Here is a 20,572-nt window from a genome sequence, read left to right on the forward strand (position 1 = left end):
TTCCCCAAAGTGAGGCGGGGGCTCCGCCTTGGCGACCCTCCCGGCGGCCGCGGGACGAGGCAGGTGGGCGTGGGGGAGGGGCTTGGGGACCCGCCTCCGCTCCGCTGACGCCGCCGGGGCGAGGGACTGGGGGTGGGGGCAGCTGGCGAGGCGAGGCGCGGCTCCTCTCGGGGAGAGCGCCGGAGGGTCGCTGAGGGAGCTGCTGCTGCTGCTGCGCTGCAGGGGGACCCGCGTGGAGCCGAGAGAGGCGACATGGGTGAGTTAGTCCCTCGTGGCGGAGAGACGCGCGAAGTTGGGGCTCCGGGGAAACTTCGACGGGAGTTGGCATCGACTGGGCAACTTCCCGCCCTCGGAGCAGCGGCGTTGCTGCCTGGCGCCTCGCTGGAAGCGGGACTATCCCGGGTCAGAGGCGGCTGCAGCGACCCCCGCCCCGCCTCCCCCCCCCCCACGACCGGGGCAGGGGGGAGGCGTGAGGGTGGGGAGGTGGTTTTTGTCAGGGGACGGTATTTCTATAGTTGGTCTTTAAGGTGCTACTGGAAGGAATTTTTGTTTTGTTTTGACTATGGCAGACCAACACGGCTACCTATCTGTAACTGGTTGTCTATGGGCTGCGAGGTTAAAAGACTCGAAAGAAGGCGCTCGTCGCGGTTGCATTTAGGGAGACCCGCCGTGAAATGGAGGACGGGGGTCAGTCACGTCCCTCGAAGTTGTAGAAGTAGAAGAAAAAGAGAGTGTTTGGGCAGGAGCAGCTCGCTCCGCTTCAGAGACCCAAGAAGCTCTCCTGGCAAAACAATAACCAGCAATTCTTTCCCGCCCCGCTCTACAGCTGCTCGTGCTACCACAGCCCTGCCTTCCGCTTGTTTTGTTTCCTTGGGGTTTACTTGTTTACTAGCTCAGAGTGGTCTTTTGCTATATTCGGCAACATAGCCCCTGGCACAATAAAAGTTGGTTCTGCAAGGCTTCCCCGATTCCACCACACCATTGCTTTACAACAAAAACCCGAGGAAAACTAAGCAGGACATTTTAAAAAGTTAAAGGATTCCTGCAGGAAGTTGCTGGATATGAACTGATTGGAAATAAGCAGGGTGACCACCCCGAAGTTTCCCCATGTGTAAACAGTATGCAGGATGCTAGCAGAACCGACACACCCACTAGGCAAGGTAAAGAGACTGCCTCAGGTGGCAGGATCCACAGAGGCAGCAGATCCGGCTTCCAATGAACGCATTGCCTGCCAATGTGGTATTCACGGCTGCTTCATGCTCCTTGGAGGCCATATCTGCCGCCTCCTTGCAGCTCCTCCAGTGCTGCCTCTGCAGGGCCTCTGATGGCTAGAAGGTGCTGCTGGTCTCTTCCCACCCCTAGGGAGGAACTGGCAAGGGCTGCGCTCTGGGGTCTACTGGGCTATGCACCTGCCTGGCATGATTCAAAGTGGACCCCCCGCCCCACACTGGCCTTTGATTGCTAATTCATCTGCTGGGTAGGGATGATTTGATTTTCCAGCTTTGTTCTTGGTGCATTTCTTCACTGGTGGTGCCAGGAACTATGACAACGTTGCCATTTTGTGGTTTACCTCAGGTGTCAAAATGTCTTGGTATGGCCCTAGGATAGGTTGTACTGCCTCTTCCAGATTCCAACCCCCATCTGGCAGAACTTCTTTTGACTTCCTAGGGCTAAGTATCACAGGTCTCCATGTTGTGGCCTGCTGCTAGCCTTCACCACTACTCACTCAGGAAGACTTCCTGTCTTAAGGAATGGCCTCACGTTTTCCTATGATAACTACCACAGAAAATCTCTCTCCAGTGGCACCTCGCCTGAAAATCTTAGGTGGCATTCAGTAATCATTAGTGGCAGGCCTGGAACAAATTGTCCCAATTGCCCCATGCCCAGGTTGGGTAGCTCTACAGTTTCACGGTGCTACTAAATTGTATGTGGAAGATGTATGTATGTATGGCTTGCTTGCTTGCTCAACTTGGCCCATCCTTCAGCTCAGCACAGACACTGTCACAGTAAATAAATCCATCCGGTTTTACCCCAATCAGAAACCCTGGATGAATAGAGAGGTCCAGTGCCTGTTGCGGGAAAGGAACAGGGCTTTTAGGTCGGGCGAGGTGCAGCTTTACAGTGTGGCAAGAGCAAACTTGAAGAGGGGTATTCGACGGGCAAAACTGGTCTATAGGCAGAGGATTGAGGATAATTTAAGGAGTAACAACACAAGACAGATGTGGCAGGGGATTCAGCATATTACCAACTACAAACCTAACCTTGGTGCTGTCGACGGTGACCCTTTGCTGGCGGAGGAGCTTAACTTCTTCTTTGCTCGCTTCGAGAAGGAGCCACCTGAGACGCCGGTATTACAGCCACCAGCCCATAGGGGCCCCTCATTCACTGTAGAGGAGCATGAGGTGAGACAGGTATTGAGGATGGTGAATCCGAGGAAGGCTGCTGGACCTGATGGCATCACGGGAAAGGTGTTGAAGGGCTGTGCGGATCAGCTGGCGAGGGTCTTTACTAAGATCTTCAACAAGTCCTTACACCAGTCTATTGTCCCACCCTGCCTGAAGTCGTCAACTATTGTTCCTCTGCCTAAAAAATCCACAATCAGTAGTCTGAACGACTACAGACCAGTTGCACTGACTCCAATCATCATGAAGTGTTTTGAGAAACTGGTGCGCCGTCACATTATTTCCTGTCTTCCATCAACTTTTGACAACTACCAGTTTGCATACAGGGCAAATAGATCCACGGAAGACGCTATCACTACCACTCTCCATGCTGCTCTGTTCCATCTGGAGCAGCCGGGGAGTTATGTGAGGCTGCTGTTTGTGGATTTTAGCTCTGCTTTTAACACTATCCTCCCCCATAGACTGGTGTCCAAGCTAGAGGCGATTGGACTCTCCAACTCCACCTGTCTCTGGGTTTTGGACTTTTTGTCAGAACGTTCTCAGAGGGTTAGAGTAGGGTCACATATGTCCACAGCCCTTAGCCTTAACACCGGCTCACCACAGGGTTGTGTGTTGAGTCCCCTGCTCTATACTCTCTATACGTATGATTGTACAGCCATTTATTCCAGCAACAAAATCATCAAGTTTGCTGATGACACTACGGTGGTGGGGCTCATTTCAGGAGGGGATGAGTCCGCCTATCGGGACGAGGTGGAGCGGCTTTGTGCTTGGTGTGGAGAGAACAATCTGGCTCTTAATACGACTAAGACCAAGGAATTGGTGGTGGATTACAGGGAAAAAAAGGCGGACATTCAGCCCTTGTATATCAACGGGGAACGGGTGGAGAGGGTGGCGGAATTCAGGTTTTTGGGAGTGACTATCGATCAGGGCATGACTTGGAGCGCAAATACTACTGCTCTGGTGAAGAAGGCCCAGCAGAGAATTTATTTCCTCAGACTTTTAAAGAAGAACAATCTGAGTGAGAGACTGCTGGTGTCCTTCTACCGAGGCTCCATAGAGAGCATTCTCACATACTGTATTTGTGCCTGGTTCTCCAGCTGTACAGCTAGGAAGAGGAAGGTGCTCCAGAAGGTCATAACCACAGCCCAAAGGATTATTGGTCATCCCCTCCCATCTTTGGAAGAACTGTACGGTTCCCGCTGTCTTAGGAAAGCAAACAATATCCTGCAGGATGCATCTCACCCGGGACACAGTCTGTTTGTACTACTGCCTTCTGGCAGGAGATACAGAAACATCAAGTCAAGGACAAATAGACTGAAAAATAGTTTCTATCCAAGAGCTGTGGCCTTCTTAAATGCAGTAACTCGATAGTGTGACCTGGGAGTTTGATGGGTGTGGGTGTGGGTGTGGCTGGAATGTGGTTTGTTTGGTTGTTGTTGTTGTGTTGCTTTTGTTGTTTTTAAGGGATGGCATCCAATTTCGTTGCACTTGTGCAATGTTGCACTTGTGTAATGACAATAAAGAATCTATCTATCTATCTATCTAGCAGACACTCACTTTTTGCCTCCCTAGATCACTGCAGAAAGTATATATTTTTTAAAACACGCAGCCACTGAGTTCACCTACCCTTAAGGCGGCCCCTCACCACCACAGCAGCACCATGAGCGCAAATAATAATAAATATGCATTTCAAAGGACAATAATCATGAATGTGCACTAAGAAGGAGGGGCCCTTAGTAAGCCATGTATATCTTGCCGTTTGTCAGAAGGTTGCAGAACAGTTTACTGCAGAACAGCATAACAACCCCTGGTTACTTGAGGTATTCACTCAGAAGGTGTGAGGCAAGCTTTGGACTTAAGATGTGTCATGTGAGACATGTGCCAAAAGTTTGGAGAGGAGCCCAAAATCTTCCGTTTACTAAATGTATTTACTGTAGTTGTGCAGGCAATCAGTAAGACTTTTCTGAATGGGTTTGAGGGTGTAGGCTCAGACCATTAGGGGTTGTTGTATCTAAGTAGCTTTTTAAACTTTGCTGTCTGTTGGTACAGGCTAGGTTTCCACCATTGATAAAAGGGCATTAGGTGTTTTGCCAGAATTCTCCTGACACTATGAAGTTATATAGTTCAGTGATGAATGTGAACAAATGTGTCAGAATTGTCTAATGAATGGTTTGCCAGGGTTTTGTAGTAGGATTGGCAACTTTCCCCTCTTGGCGGGGATTCTGCATAATGGGAACATTTGGGGTGGGTTTCTTTTTAAAACAATACTACTCCATTTTCCTTTTTGGGTTGCTGCATTTTGTACACATAGTCAGTGGTTGTAAACATATGGAAATTTGCAGTTGGTTATATCATGTGCAATACACACCCATGGTTGGTAGGCAAAGTTTTACTAATCGCTGTAGCCACATGCTGGGAAAAGGTTCAGAATACCAGTTTCTGATATTCTCTGTTCTCCCCCGCCTTGCGCTTAGTAATGTCAACCCTTTCCTTTCATAAACATAACTCAGTTTCCTTCCCTTGAATAATGAACCACCTTCCCTCCAGCAGCAGGTCTCATTGAAACAATAAAAGTGATATATAACACTTAGACTAGAGGCATCTTCTTTTATTAATGCTACATTAAGAGCATTCTGCCAATGGAACAAGCAGTCTTGGGGAGCATAGGACCCAACTCCTAGGGGCTGAGGTCCCTCCCCCCCAATAAAATATTAGAGGGGGCCACCCACCCAAGTTGATGGACATTGCCATTCAAATGGTGCGTGTGAGGTTGATTATGCCAGGTGGGGCTTACCTGTCCCCCCATATTTTATTCAGGTTGGCACCCCTGTTGGGGACGGATGTGAGCATGGAATTTTTTTTGAGGTTCAGCCATGTATTACATTTCTGCTTTCAGAATATGGACCTGTCTTTAACCTTACTTGTAGAAACAAACTGTTTATGTGCAGTATTATGACTAAACATTAGGAAGAACTTCCTGATAGTAGAATGGATTCTATGGAAGGTGGTAGACTCTCCCTCGTTGGAGGTTTTAAAGCATAGGATGGGGGGCCATCTGTCTGGTATTCTTTAGCTGTGATTCCTACATTTCAGGAGGTTGAACTAGATGACCCTTGGGGCCCCTTCCATCGATACAGTTCTATGTCCACTATGATTAACTAGGGTTTAGGCTACAAAAGCTAAAACCAGAATAGCCACAGATTAGCTGATAGACCATGAATAGTCAAGGACTAGATATCTGAGTTTTCCTACTTCTTAGGTCCTATGCTTATATGAATTTGATGCACTAATGACCATTGCAGTAGGAAAACCTTAAGTTAATAAAACTAATTTTAATGGAGATGAGTTGCATGGCTCTTCTCCATTGCTTCCCCCACTCTGCCTGCTTTGATTTGTTCCTCCTCTACTAGGAAACATCCCATCTCTGGAAGCAAGGCAACAGTTCACTGCTTCCAAAGAATGTCTTGGGTCTGAATGTAGTTCCAAGATACAACAAGTACCTCTGGAGGAGAAAATCAGATTATACTTTTTCATGCAACAGTGCCCATAAACTGTGGAATCTAGAGTATTAGTTAAAAAAAAAAAGGACAAGGAGAGGGGTAACAAAGTCAGCTGCAATTTGTTCGTAATGATTCTTGCCTCTTTTTATTCCTCTGTGTCTCCAGTACTTGATGCCAGCATGCATGTAAATTTTGACTGACAGTAAATCACTAAGTATTGTAAAGTCTTCCTGCTCTAGTAGCTTAGATGTTGCCAGGATACATTATCTGAAGATAGCTTTTCCTGGGCCAAAACTATTCTGCCTAGATAATATATGAATTTACTAGAACAATAGTTCCTAAATGTGTCTTTCTCTCTCTCTAAAAAAAAACCTAGCGGAGAATTTATGTCTGGCATGGGAGATACATGACATGATCTTCTGACATACTGTATTTTTCACTCTATAAGACGCACCAGACGCCAAGACGCACCTAGTTTTTGGAGGAGGAAAGCAAGAAAAAAATATTCTGAATCTCAGAAGCCAGAACAGCAAGAGGGATCGCTGCCCAGTGAAAGCAGAAATCCCTCTTGCTGTTCTGGCTTCTGGGATAGCTGCGCAGCCTGCATTCCCTCCATAAGATGCACACACATTTCTCCTTACTTTTTAGGAGGGGAAAAAGTGAATCTTATAGAGCAAAAAATACGGTATTTTCCTTTGCTCTGAAGCCCCTGGCCAAGTGAGGGTGTGTGTGCCAAAGTAATGGGGGGAGTTACAGAAACCCTCCTTCTCAAAGTTTGTTAGCTGGCTGCAGGTGGGGAAAGGTGTAAATACAGGCGTTATGTCTGTTCTCCTGATGGTGTTTATTAGCAACTTGTGGGGTGATTTTGATAAGGGAGTAGCACAGGGGGAAAGGGTTAACCTGTTTCCCCAGTTGCAGTTCCTTGACTTGAATTACCAGTACCCCCTTTCACAAGTGCTTCAAAGCAAAGAAAAGCCTTGTGATATTTGATCACATATGTCCTCATGAATAGTGTGGTCTTAAAACTACAATCCTATGGGCATTTACCTTGGAAAAGGACTGTAACACACAACACACATACACACACTTGATATAGCTTTTAATCCATTATTGGATTAAATATTCATGCAGTCTCATAGAAACAGGCATGGAGGGGGAAAATGCTTTAAAATAATTTTTACTCGTGCTTCATCAGTAACTGTCTTGTGTGGAAAAATGCTATCAATGTATTTTGTATGTACTCACCTTAAGAATAAATTTAAATCTGCTCTCTGGTTGTGAGTACTTTTTACACTCTTTAAGGTTTTCAATAGATTATTTTCCCAGTAAGTTAGATAACATAGGAAATTGCATTGTGCCAGGTGAGACTGTTGTTCCATCTAGCCCAATATTGTCTGCACGGGCTGGCAGTGGCTTTCCAAGGTTCAAGGCAGGGGATTCTGCCAGCTGTACCTGAAGATACTGAGGATTGAACTTGGGACCTTCCATATGCAAGACAGATGCTCTGCTACAGAATTACTGTCATGTCCAATTGATTGTCTAAAACTGAAGTCCCAACCCCACTTACTTGGGAATAAACCTCAATGAAATCAATAGGACTTGCTTCAGAGTATAGGACTGTGTTGTAAATGTTGCAGATCTTAGTGAATAAACAGGTGTAGAATCTAGTGGCATATAACAAGCATCCATTTAAATTCCTCCCCTGCCATACATTTTATTATGGTTAAAACATGTAACCTCCAATTAAAGCGTTGCCTCTGAGTAAGTCATACTTAGAGTAGACCCATTTAAATAATTTGATTTAATCATGATTAACTGGTCTGTTTATTTCAGTGGGTCTGTTCTGAACCATGGCTTAAACAGAAGCAACCTAAAGGTTGATTACATCTGATACAGTGAAAGTAGAAAAAAAAATGCATGAAATTTATATCTGTTTAGTTCTTCATGGCGGGCTGTGTGCGCTTTAAAGAAGCATTCATTTCGGCACCATGTGATTCAGGAGAAGTTTAGACAATCTGGCAAAGGAATTGGAAGAGCTCTCAAAGGATCATGTAGGCTGGGAAGAGGGAAAAAACGCAGAGAAGAAAGCTACAAAGTTACTATATATTTGAAAAAGGAGACAAATGGTTGTTTAGTCTTGTCTACTAGCCTGGGAAAAGAAGTGATGAGTTTAGATTATAGAAAGGAGATGTAATGTAAACATCAAGAGAGAAAGAGAGAAAAATCATAGCTTCGGGATCAGTTTAGCAATGTAATAAATTACCTTGGAAAGAAAAATAATATTCTTCCTTAGAGTTTCAATTTTATTTTAAAGTTGGATAAGCATACATTGGGGTGGTTTGTGTATAGGACAGGGGGATCCATACATAAGCTCTTAATTCTGTGTTTGTTTGGGCATAACATTGCAACTGAAGTGTAGTATTTTCATTGTTCCAATGACTAAAGTGCAGATAACACACAATCAAGAACTTGCTGTGTTTTACTATATCAATTGTACCATTACTAGTGTTATCCAGACAGTGTTTGCTTTTGATGCCAGACGTACTAACTTTGAAACCTCAGTAGCTTCTTATGTGAATTAATTTTCAGCTCTAAACATGATTGCATATTCAATGCAATCTCTTTGTGGTGTGTAAATCATGCTTTTCTGCCTCTCCTGTGTTTTTCTTCTTGAACCACTCTAAGCTCTTATAACGATAGTGTGTAGTATGTGTGCGCGCAAGGGGTTTTGTTTGTTGGCAGATCTCTAGTTAAGTTTTTTTAAAAAACAAAGAAACACCACAAACTTGGTTACAAAAGAAGCACACATTTTATTCATATTAAAAGACTGAAATGTTGGGATTTTACTAGAGTTAAATATGCACGCACTATTGCTTTTACTGGTAAGTTGTGTGGTACAGTCCCTAAAAGAATGAGTTACAAATCTGGCTACCCCCAGTTTGAATCTGGCCCTTGCAGTGACCTAGCTTGTAGGTCTTAGGTAGGGCACCCTCTCCCAGTCTCTGGCCCCCTTTCTGCTGTATGTGGGGGCTGTCTATGCAAGTGGTTTGGGTGGGCCAGCAGTAACCAGCAGTAATATTATGAGTAGCTCAGCGAATCTGTCCATTACTGTTATTTCATTGTTTCCTTTATGTATTAAAAATATAATTAGAGACTACCTTGCAGAACTGTAAGTATAATAGCAAGAAAATATATGTAAATTGTTTTGAAAATTTTGAAAGAACCAGTGTTCATTATTGTTACTTTTATTATACTTTGTCATGCAGATCGCTACAAATGACAGGTTAAACAGCAGCCTTTCAATTGTCCCCTTTAAATTTGTGTTTACTCTTGCACAGTGAATTCTTGTTGCAACAATATCCAAAGTTCCCTCCTCTGAGATATTACTCATGCCTTTTTTCACCAATTGGAAACTGCCAGACATATGTTTACAATTGCAACTCAGCAAAGTCTCTGGTGGGTATTAAAATATGTTGTGTCAGGACTAAAAGTTATGTACAAACAGTAATGCCTATGCATAGCTTGGTATTTAAATCTTCATGGAAGAAAATTAACATTTTAACTGGTGTCTGCTCCTGAGTACTAAGTGCTGCAAGATCTTCACCCTTGGCAGAATTAATATATGTTGCTGGTGCCTTGGTTGGAAATGAATCTGGTGCTCAAGAGCATAGGAAATACAAGTTATGCCATTACCGATAAAGCATGACTCCTTTGTGTTTAACTTAGCAAATCCCCTTAGAGCAATTTGCAGTCCTTTGTTAGAAAGCTTTTGAAACCTTGCTGGTGTGCCAAGTTCAAAAAGAACTTATTTCACTGCATATGTTTGTCCTGTGACGTCCCCCCCCCCTTTGTTAAAAATAATAAGAAAGGATTGATTCTGAAAAGTGCTTTGAAACAGCAGTACTTTCTTCAGCAGAGCCTCTGTCTTCTGCATTTTGAGCTGCCTTCATAGGCTATTAGAGAAGATAAATGCAGATTACTGAATTTATCTCTTTCTTGTAGTGGAATATGCAAGTTAGGCTTTACAGTGTGCATGCACACGAAAGCTCATACCAATAACAAACTTAGTTGGTCTCTAAGGTGCTACTGAAAGGAATTTTTTTATTTTGTTTGTTCTTTCCTTACTTAAAACACATCTCACATGTTATTCATTACATTTTTTTTTGCAATATAAGCAGTATATAAATGAATAAAATAAATGCAATTCCTAAGTGGGTTACAAATTAAAATAAATCTGGCTATGTCATAAAAGAACATAAAGGTATTTACAGCTAACAGCCGTTGGTGCTAAAGTCCACAGAAAGCCTGGCATTGAAAGTTTAAAAGAGTAGGCACTAGCCATATCTCAAGGGAAGGGTGTTCAAAACCTGAAGTGCCACCACCAAGAAGGCTCTCCTGCATATTGCTAAATATTTAGCAGGTCTCAGCTAAGAGAGCCTCCCTCAGCCAATTTTTTAAATATATTTTTGGTCTGTACAGCAGAAGGTGTTCTCTCAGGTAGCCAGGCCTCAAGTTAAAGGGTTTTGTAAGTCAATGCAAATAGCTAGAAACAGACAACTACAGGCAGCCAGTATAGCTGTTTTTAAATGTGCTGTTAAATGTTTGCAGTAAGCCACCCAAGAGAGAAACCTTGCCACTACATTCTAAACAAGCTCAAGATTCTGAACGAAGTTCAAGGGCAATCCCACAAAGAACACATTACGTTAGTCCAGTCTTGAGATTATCAGTGTGTGGATCACCAGTGATGCTAAAATAAAGTTTTACATGTCACAGTTTGAAAATCATGGCAAAGGTTATCCCAACATCAATAAAACTAAGCTGCCTATTGCATTTGACATGAATAGAAAAAAACCTCTGTGCTTGAGTAGAATGGAACTTTTAATTCATTTAGAAATGCAAACAAATCCTCCAGCTTTCTCACATTCAGTTTAGTAGTAATGTAGCATGACTATAAGTAGCTAGAAGTTTGGGCTGCCATGTGAAATTTATGTCCAGTAATAAAATGCATTCCTTAGGCAACTAGCTGCATGCATTTGCTACCATGCAATCTTGCTCTGAAGAGTTTCCATTTGAAACTGAGAGGGCATGGAGAATCATAGAATCATAGAATCATATTGGAAGAGACCACAAGGGCCATCGAGTCCAACCACCTGCCAAGCAGGAAACACCATCAGAGCACTCCTGACATATGGTTGTCAAGCCTCTGCTTAAAGACCTCCAAAGAAGGAGACTCCACCACACTCCTTGGCAGCAAATTCCACTGTCGAACAGCTCTTACTGTCAGGAAGTTCTTCCTAATGTTTAGGTGGAATCTTCTTTCTTGTAGTTTGGATCCATTGCTCCGTGTCCGCTTCTCTGGAGCAGCAGAAAACAACCTTTCTCCCTCCTCTAAGTGACATCCTTTTATATATTTGAACATGGCTATCATATCACCCCTTAACCTCTATGCAGTGTAAGTTTTCAAAACTTTGCATTTTGTTTTCATCATTGCATACACATGTTTTCAAATATGTTTTACTCATTTAGTTTTGATTAATACCTTTTAGCTCCAGTCCTTTGTCTTTATAGCTAATTTTCTCCAAATAATGCATGGAAGTGATGCCCTGGCTGAGAACCACTGCTCAAAATGTCTTTCACAACAGGCAAAATATACCTTTCAGCCTTTGGTTTCCTTCCACTCTGAAAACCTTTTGTGAAACAGAACTCTGGCCATTAAGTAAAAACAAATTACACAAAAACAATATAGTAGCCAGCTGAAAAATAGGAGTTAATTTACATGATATGTAGGACGGATCTTGCATGCAGAAAGCTGATTTCAATTTTAAAAAATATTTGCTTTTAATGTGCTTAAGTTACACCTGTTAATAGTTGTCATTGCTATAGAAATAGTATTGAGTACACAGTGCATTAACTTGCAGGAGTTCAATACTGGATTGTGAGGAAAATGTTTGAAAATTTAAAATAGTGGAAAAGACTCCATCTGCATGTTAATTTGTAGATATATGTGAACCTGTTGTTCAAAGTGGTAAAATACTCTGAAGTACTCTGTAAAAAACAGACTACTTCAGAGAAAGAGTAATACTTCCTCTGCTGTTGAGATTATTTAAAATTAACTAGCATGCAATAAACAAAATGAGATACTGGCACTTTAATAACACAAAAATGTGTGTGTTTATAATCTGTCAGATTTATTGCATTTAATAACACTTTTGAAATGACCACATCAATCTGCAAACCAGAAGAATTTGTGGACAGGAACCATCTTTGCTTATAACCAAAATATAATTTGCCACATAATTTATTCAATACACTTATTAGATAAGCTTTCTGCAATCTGAAACATAATATGACCTTAAGTTTCACCATGGAAATATGCTCATCAGACTGTGGTGGGATCTATGTGAAAATGCTTTTAAATAAAAAACATTTTAAAAAATACACTGAATTTGGCATAGCTCACTGTCTCTCTAGTGTCGCATTTGTATATCACACTTTACAACACATTTTAAAACATTTTATTTGCAGCTCTATAGCTGAGTCCTGTATATATAGTTTTGATAGAAGGGTTATCTCCATCTTTTATTTGCATCAATATATTATTTGAAGTTGTAATGTAGAAGCAGTGGGGCTAGAGGACACGTTTGAAATTTTGTGTAAGTTCTGTGGGTTCCACTCACAAAATGGCCATAACCCAGAACTATGTGGTTTGGGGCATGGCATGACAAAATGACTGCTATGGAATTATGGCATAACATAACATGACTGAAACATAAAAGAGAGGCAGGGGAAGAGGACCCATGAAAGGTGTGGGCCTGCCCCTCACTCATGAATTGTGGATTTTTGAGGAAATACATGTTGACACAGTTTACAGGTGCCATAGGAGGCACTGGTGAGCATACTGGAAGCAGCAGCTGCCATGCTGATGACCCTGTAAACAGGCCTGTGCAGAGAAGGGGCAGCCAGGTACACTTGCCCCAGGCCTTGGAGAGCTAAACCAGCCGGGGCCCCCACAAAGGGCCTGCTGGACTTAATGCTGTCATGCCAATAACTTTATTCTAACAAGACTCCTGACCCGGGCCTCTAACAAGCTCTATATGGGCCTGCCCATAAGCACTCCAAATATAACACTAACAATTTGGGGCACTTAGTTTGAGACTACAGAATCCTAAAATGCAAGGCAGCAATTTCGCATTGCTGTTGCTACTAAAGTGGTACTTCGGGTTATGAACTTAATTCGTTCTGGAGGTCTGATCTTAATCTGAAACCGTTCTTAACCTGAGGCGCGCTTTATCTAATGGGGTCTGCCGCTGCTGCTGTGCCGCCGGCGTGCAATTTCCGTTCTCATCCTGGGGCAAAGTTCGCAACCTGGAGCAACTACTTCCAGGTGAGCGGAGTTTGTAACCCGAAAGGTTTGTAACCCGAGGTACCACTGTACCAGTTAACAGCACCAAAAAGAGGAAGCTAGTTCTCCATTTTGCTTCAGCTTTTACCACTTGCTGCTATAAAAAACCACCATTGGAAGCAGATGGGAGTGATAAATTTCATGCTCAGTTTCTTGGTTTTTTAAAAGCACCGTTGGCAGACCCGTGCAGAGCTTGTCTAAGACAGGAGTCCTGTTTGAGCCCCAGGGTGTTCTTTGCATGACCGCATATGCCTGGCAGGCCCCTGGTGTCCCCCTCCTCCTGGCTGACTTAGCCCTCTGAGGAGTGGGGCAAGTGTACCCAGCTTTCCCACTGCATGGGCCTGACTCTTGCTGCCTCTTCAGGACTTTTTCATGACAGTAGCAGAAATAGTGGCCAAATTTAGCACCCCAGGTTCCTTATGCTGATCCTTAAGCTGCTTTTATTTTGTGTTGTTGTAACTGTTCTGTACAGTGGTAATTTTGTTAGCAACTTTGAGCATGACAGTGACAACGATGGATTTTAATAAAACTAGGCACTAACAAGGGTTGATAATGACAGTGGCAGCTTGGAGTGGAAGGAAATAATGTGATTATTTGCTCTTCCTGCCTTCTTTTTTGTTACCTAGAATGAACCTAGATGGTTTACCTTAAAAAAATGGACAAGAGTTGTGTGTTTTTTTTATTTTGATACTGTTATTCAGTCCCTTTCTGTTGCAGGAAACCAGCAGTAAAAATAAATAAACAATTTATCACAATTCATTCCAACCAGCAGAGGGCAATATACCTTTATATACTAGTTTCATATTGCAAACTGGAGCTACGTGTGAAATTGATTGTTATTTTGTTCTTCCCTTTTTTGAAGAAGAAAAAAAAGCAGACATAGTAAAAATAACTTGTAGACATTACTATACTTTAAAACCATGGTAGGTTTCTGTCTTAATCCACTGAAAATGAAGCTTTTCATAATTTTTTGCCTGATTGGTATAGCGGCTTGGGACTATGGTCTCTTGCATATCTATCTATCAATTTTTATAGTCTTAGAAATTTCACAAAAGGGAATCACAGGCTCCATCAACTCTCTCAGTCTACACAATCAGTTTCTACTGCTTGACCCTTGACATTTCCCTCATGCTTTCTTGTTCTCTACCTCTCAATCTCATCTGAAATAGGACTTTTGCTGCCCTGTCATGAACTCAAAATCAGCTGCCTGAGGTGATCCCCTCACTCTGCTTAACAGTAGGACTAGCCCTGAATGGAGATACACACACACTCCCAATGTAGTTTTAGCTTACACATCTCTGGGGAGGGGGGTGGGCAAAGTGGGAAAAGCAAGATGGGAAAAATGCACACCACATTTCCTTTTGAAGCTCTTCCTGAAGGAATTGTTGGTGTTAGGAGAGTTTCATAGATTTGGTTTCATGAGTACCCAAGCTTGATTAGAAACTGCTGCCAATAATGGCGGCTTGGTATGTGAAGTGTCTTCCTGCCTCTGTCAAACATCCCTGCAGTCACATTTAATGATGTGCTTCCCCTCCGTTAAACAGCATGTCTAGGCCACTTGCCACCCATGCTGCTTGCTTGCTTGCCTACCAACCTGCCATTTGCCATGCTGGAGTTGAGGTGGCTGCCTTTTATGTGGGGTGTCTGCATGTGAGTGTGATAGTCTGTGCAAGAATAGGGATAGTTCCAGGGCTCTCCATATCAAGAGCAATTTATGAATGCTACACTTCCTGTGGGGATTGCATATGCTAATTACATACTCATTTTAAGGATGTCTACCTGAGAACAAATGGTGGTGTACAAAGATTACAAGGGAAATGTTCTGTTCAGTTAGCGCCTTTCTTGCAGAAGCGGCTGCCTGAGATTGCAGCTATAAAAGATACTGGCCTAGATAGACTTGACTAGCCGACAATGCAGCTTTATATTCTTCTGACATTTTAACAAAAGATGTTTCTTTTTTACAATGTTAATGGATTTATGTATATCCATTGACTATGAGCAATGTTGAAGCTTCTTTTTTTAATCCCCTGAAGATCATAATGAATTTTCAGAGACAGCAAAAATTAAATGAGTGTAATTAAGTGTAAATTAATTTCTGAATATCATGCGTACTGGATTCCCATGTTGTCTGAAAGTCTTTACCAGGCTCAAACTATATGTTGAGCTAATCTTTCTTCCCATGGGTGAAGAAGCAGCTTGGGAAGAGTGATTTTAAGCTGCAAAAAAGAAAAAAGAAAAGAGACTTGGAGGGTTAAGGGTTAAGGCTTAACCTTTAAGCAGTCTCTCTCAGCATGTGGCATGGTTCACTGCAGAAGTCATCCCAAGCTATTTTGCTGTGTAAGCACCTTTCTAGAGAAGATTTGTTCTCTGATTATAGCCCATTTAGGAACAGGACTATGTAGGATGAGCTGTGAAATAGACAGTTCTGGTGTCTATAGGTGAATCAGACCCATATTATCATATTATAAAGAAGACTTACAGCATCTTTTTCATCTGCACTGCAAACCCACATTTGGCAGCCAAACGCAATAGCAAGTAGAATGTTGTTTTGAACAATGTCAGGATACATAATTCTAGGCCCTTCTATCGGCTGGCCTTGGCTAGCAAAGAAGAGATGACTATGGCTGCTATGATATAACTGATCTTTTATTTTTAAGTTATTGAAATCTCTCCATGATCAGCATAGTATATTTTCCTTCTGAGAGTTAAAATAATATATATATGACTGAAAATGAAATTGTAGGTAGGTACCAATGGAGGCCATCAGCGAGAGTGCTAGGTCCAACTGCTGCATATAAAATGGCCATCCAAGTGCAAATAGTGGAGAGATATTTACCAACTTCCAGTTTCTGAGACCTGCTAGAATTTGCCAGCCCCAAATTGAAAGATTGTGTTTCTGAATTTTTCAGTTGGGTCAATTTTCTTTCTTTTTCTTTTTTGAAGCTGTTAGTAGGTTAACTTCCATGTCCACAGTGGCCACGGATCAGAAAGATTCATGCACTGAGCAACAAAGTGTTCCAGACAATCCAATGACTATCCGATCTTTGTAAGGGCCACTCATCAGGGAGACCAAGGGCAACTCATTTCCATGGCCAGGCATGAGCACAGGTCGAAATGGATAGAAAGAATCAATACAAAAAAATTCCTTCCAGTAGCACCTTAAAGACCAACTAAGTCAGTTCTTGGTATGAGCTTTCGTGTGCATGCACACGAAAGCTCATACCAAGAACTGACTTAGTTGGTCTTTAAGGTGCTACTGGAAGGAATTTTTTTTGTTTTGACTATGACAGACCAACACGGCTACCTATCTGTAACTAGAAAGAATCAATGTCATCCAAGAATACTTGAAGCTGCCCCATCACAACTTTCAAAAAGCCGGTATTTGTGACTAGTTGAAAGTTATTCCAATTCAAGGATCTAGGGCTGGTTTTCTTTAGGACTGGTTGTGCCACCACCAGCAGAGTAAACATTCTCACTCAGACCAAGAAATAGCTGAAGCTACACACCCTTACTCTTGAAATACAGAGGTGATGCGGTTTGAACGGAATAGCTTGCATCACACTAATGTGTTTCTGGAAATCTGCACCAGGAACTTTATACACATTGCTCTGCTTTCATTTGGACCACATCAGTGATGGTCCTGGACCTCCATATACACTGCCCAGGTTTGCGCCACAGGGAGGTCGCTTTGGTGCTACTAACACAGTGGTTTGCCTTCACCCCCTGAAGTGCACTCCATTGTCTCTTGAGACAGACGGATGCCAACAAGTCCCCCCAGAGTGAATAAAATTTGCTGTGATTCACTAAATTGATCTTTTCAACTTTTGAGGTAGAACAAAGATGGCTATACATTGTTTCCAGACCTGCTTTTAAAGTATTGTCATGCATCAGCAATGTTAGGAGTTAATTTTACCAATGTATAGCATTTGTTGTTTAACTTTTCCTACTGTATAGCTAAATTGAAGATCTGGTAAAACAGCAGGTTATCATTCAGATTTGAAAAATGTGTCTCGGTAACGACATGTGCCTGAAAATAAAACTATTTTCACCTACTCGGTGAAAAGAGCCGACAGACCCTTAAAGCAATTCTGTCAACATTGTGCAGATGGGAAAAGGCAGGGCTGATTTGCACAGACCCTGACTGGCTGTGCAGTAAATCCATTGCACGTTAAGTGGTTGTGGCGTGGTGGACAAAATATTTACCTTTGCATTAGGAACACCTGACTTCAAAACCCTGTTTAGCCACAAAGTTTAACTGGGTAGGCCTACAAAAAATTCTGTCTTGTTTTCAGCCTACTTCACAGGGTGGTTGGAGAATCAAATGACAACCCCCATGTATGATACCCTAAGCTCCTCAGAGAAAGGATGGGATAAATACTTTATAGTATGAAACAGTGGTCTGAAGATCCCCACTACTGATTGTTGCAAAAGCAGCCAAAGTGTTCATTAAAAGGTAAAGGGACCCCTGACCATTAGGTTCAGTCGTGACCGACTCTGGGGTTGCGGCGCTCATCTTGCTTTATTGGCTGAGGGAGCCAGCGTACAGCTTGTCATGCTGGTCATGTGGCCAGCATGACTAAGCCGCTTCTGGTGAACCAGAGCAGCACACAGAAACGCTGTTTCCCTTCCCACCGGAGCGGTACCTATTTATCTACTTGCACTTTGATGTGCTTTCGAACTGCTAGGTTGGCAGGAGCAGGGACTGAGCAACAGAAGCTCACCCCGTTGCGGGGATTTGAACCACCAACCTTCTGATTGGCAAGCCCTAGGCTCTGTGGTTTAACCCACAGTGCCATCTGCATCCCTAAAGTGTTCATTAAGTGCCATGAATTACAGTCATTCTCCACCTATGTGGAGCCATGAAATGCTTGTTCTAGGAGGCCTTGCTAGGGTGAGGGAATCGCTGTTCTATGGGAATCTAAGGGGTTGGGAAAATGTGTTCTAAGGGAACTATTAGGGGGATTGGTATTTTAGGGGTTTAAATGGAAATGAGAGATGCTTATTCCAGTTAAGTACAGGGTTTTGTTCATTGTGTTTCTCTCCGATTATGGCACATACAGTTGTGGGAGAGAAAGAGAGACAGAACAAGATCACTTGGGGAAAATGTGTGTCACTAGCAGGACACTTATTCCCCTCTTTTTTGGGGGGGAGTATGCCTTATCCCCTCTAAGGGATGAGCTTCTCCAATGTACCCCTGCCTAGCTCCAGTGGCCAACGACCAAGAGAAGGAGCCAACTGGAATCTATGCTGATGCCGACAAAGCTCACTTTCCTTGTTGCTGTCATTTCCCACTCTCAGACCAGGCTGGGCATCCCCCAGTGCACACCCCCATTTCTCCTTCCTTGCTTCTCTATCTTTTTAGTCACTCAAAGCTCAAAGTCTGCACTTAGCTTCAGTTGCAATCCTATGCTCTTGTGGGAATAAATGCTACTGAACTCAGTGTGGCTTCTGTCTGAGTAGACATGTATAGGATTAGGCTGTTGCTATTCAGTAGTACAGAGGTACCTCTGGTTACGCACTTAATTCGTTCCGGAGGTCCGTTCTTAACCTGAAACTGTTCTTAACCTGAGGTACTACTTTCGCTAATGGGGCCTCCCACTGCCGCCGTGCCGCCGCCACACGTTTTCTGTTCTCATCCTGAAGTAAAGTTCTTAACCCGAGATACTATTTCTGGGTTAGCGGAGTCTGTAACCTGAGGTCTGTAACCTGAGGTACCACGTCTGTAACCTGAGGTACCACTGTATATGAAGTGGCATGAGGGCTTTAAAATCCAGTTTTCACTTTAAAACAAAGCCATGGGGCTTCATAGCATGCTTGGAACACAGGCCTGTGCACTTTGAAAATGGCACCACCAAGTATCTCTCAGGAGAAGCAGCAACATTTTAAAGAGCCCTTGTGCCAGTATATTACAGTGGGCAGTAGCAGTGGGTTGGTAGTAGATAATTTTAAAATGCAAAGTGTGGGCTCAAGGTATATGCCAAGTGGTGGCAGCTGGATGATACCTGGAGCAGGTGAATTCAGAGTTTGGGTTCCCTGTGTGCAAGCCTAGCAACGCCTCTGCATGCAGTGCCATTGCTACAGGGAATCAGCAAGCTCTATGTGTCAGATTGGAAAAGGTACTTGAGCATAATGTCTGTATGTATAGTCCCAGAGTAAGATAAAGAGCTGCGTGTGTCACCAGATCCTACATAATTAATTTAAAAATGCAGCGCAGTGTATTTTTAAAGCATTTAAGATTGTGTGGGTTGACATGTTCTGATATAAAAATGGAAGCAGTTACCTTAATGCACATCTTGCAGGAACAGTGCCACATAACATAAATCATATAACGTGAGTTTTCATTTCAGTTGTGTTCACCATTTTATGAAGCTCCAATTCCATCTCTGCTTACATTTAAATAAACAGATTAATACAGGGATTTCATTAGCTTATTCAGCTAGTCTTCCTTTTACTCGTTCTCTTCTGCTTTGGTTACCATAGTTACTAGCTTAATCACAATGCAGAGAGCCATTTCTAATTACAGTACACTATATGCCAGCATAAAATTAATTCTTTGAGTATCTTAAGTCACAAACAGCTTGTAGCTTGTACTTTGGCATTTTATTACCATGGATCCTGAAGTAATGTATTAGCACATCCCATTTAATCTGAAAGGTTTAGTGAAAATAAAATTAGTCTGTGAGATGTATTGCTTTTTAAAAGCTCTTATTATGGGAAATTTCCTTCTGGGAAGCCATGTTTGTTCAAGAGCATTGCATTAAAGCCACTTTATATTTTTTTAGTTGTGTAAGGCCTTCTCATGCATTGTTCTAAATGAGAGTCACTGCCCACTTATCTCAATATCCTGAGTCCGCACTAAAGTAAAAAAGAAAAGAAAAGTGAAGAGTAGCCATGACAACATACAACATACCGTATTCTGTGCATAACACGATCACATGTATATTTTTGGGAGCCCTCAACAGTTGTTGAGCTTCTTTTGTAAGTTCACTGAGCTGTTGAGCAGCTTTTCGACAATCCCCCACTCTGGCTGATGGAACTGGTGCCATAATACACTGCATACTGGCACTCACCAAATGCTCTTCCTAAACTGGGAAGAGCGGGTAAACTGCCTCCTCTACAACATTTCCCTGCTACTGCCGCAGCACCAGCCCTTGATTACTTAGCACATTAACCCGTGTATAAGACAACCCTCAATTTATCAGCAAATAATTCACAAAAAGGTCGTCTTATACAGTGGTACCTCAGGTTACAGATGCTTCAGGTTACAG

The 20,572-nt window shown here is 42.7% G+C and overlaps 1 protein-coding gene across 1 annotated transcript in view; it reads left to right on the forward strand.

The window, feature by feature from the left end:
• The first annotated feature begins 64 nt into the window (after positions 1–64).
• Positions 65–20,572, forward strand: part of GPM6A (glycoprotein M6A) — a 176,762-nt gene continuing 156,254 nt past the window's right edge. Inside the window, exon 1 of the mRNA XM_083756005.1 lies at positions 65–256. Coding sequence (XP_083612131.1) covers positions 253–256 — 4 coding nt within the window. The 5' untranslated portion in view covers positions 65–252. The remainder of the gene's footprint in view (positions 257–20,572) is intronic.

Source organism: Podarcis gaigeae (assembly GCF_964106915.1).
Source record: "Podarcis gaigeae genome assembly, chromosome: 9".
NCBI lineage: Eukaryota > Metazoa > Chordata > Lepidosauria > Squamata > Lacertidae > Podarcis > Podarcis gaigeae.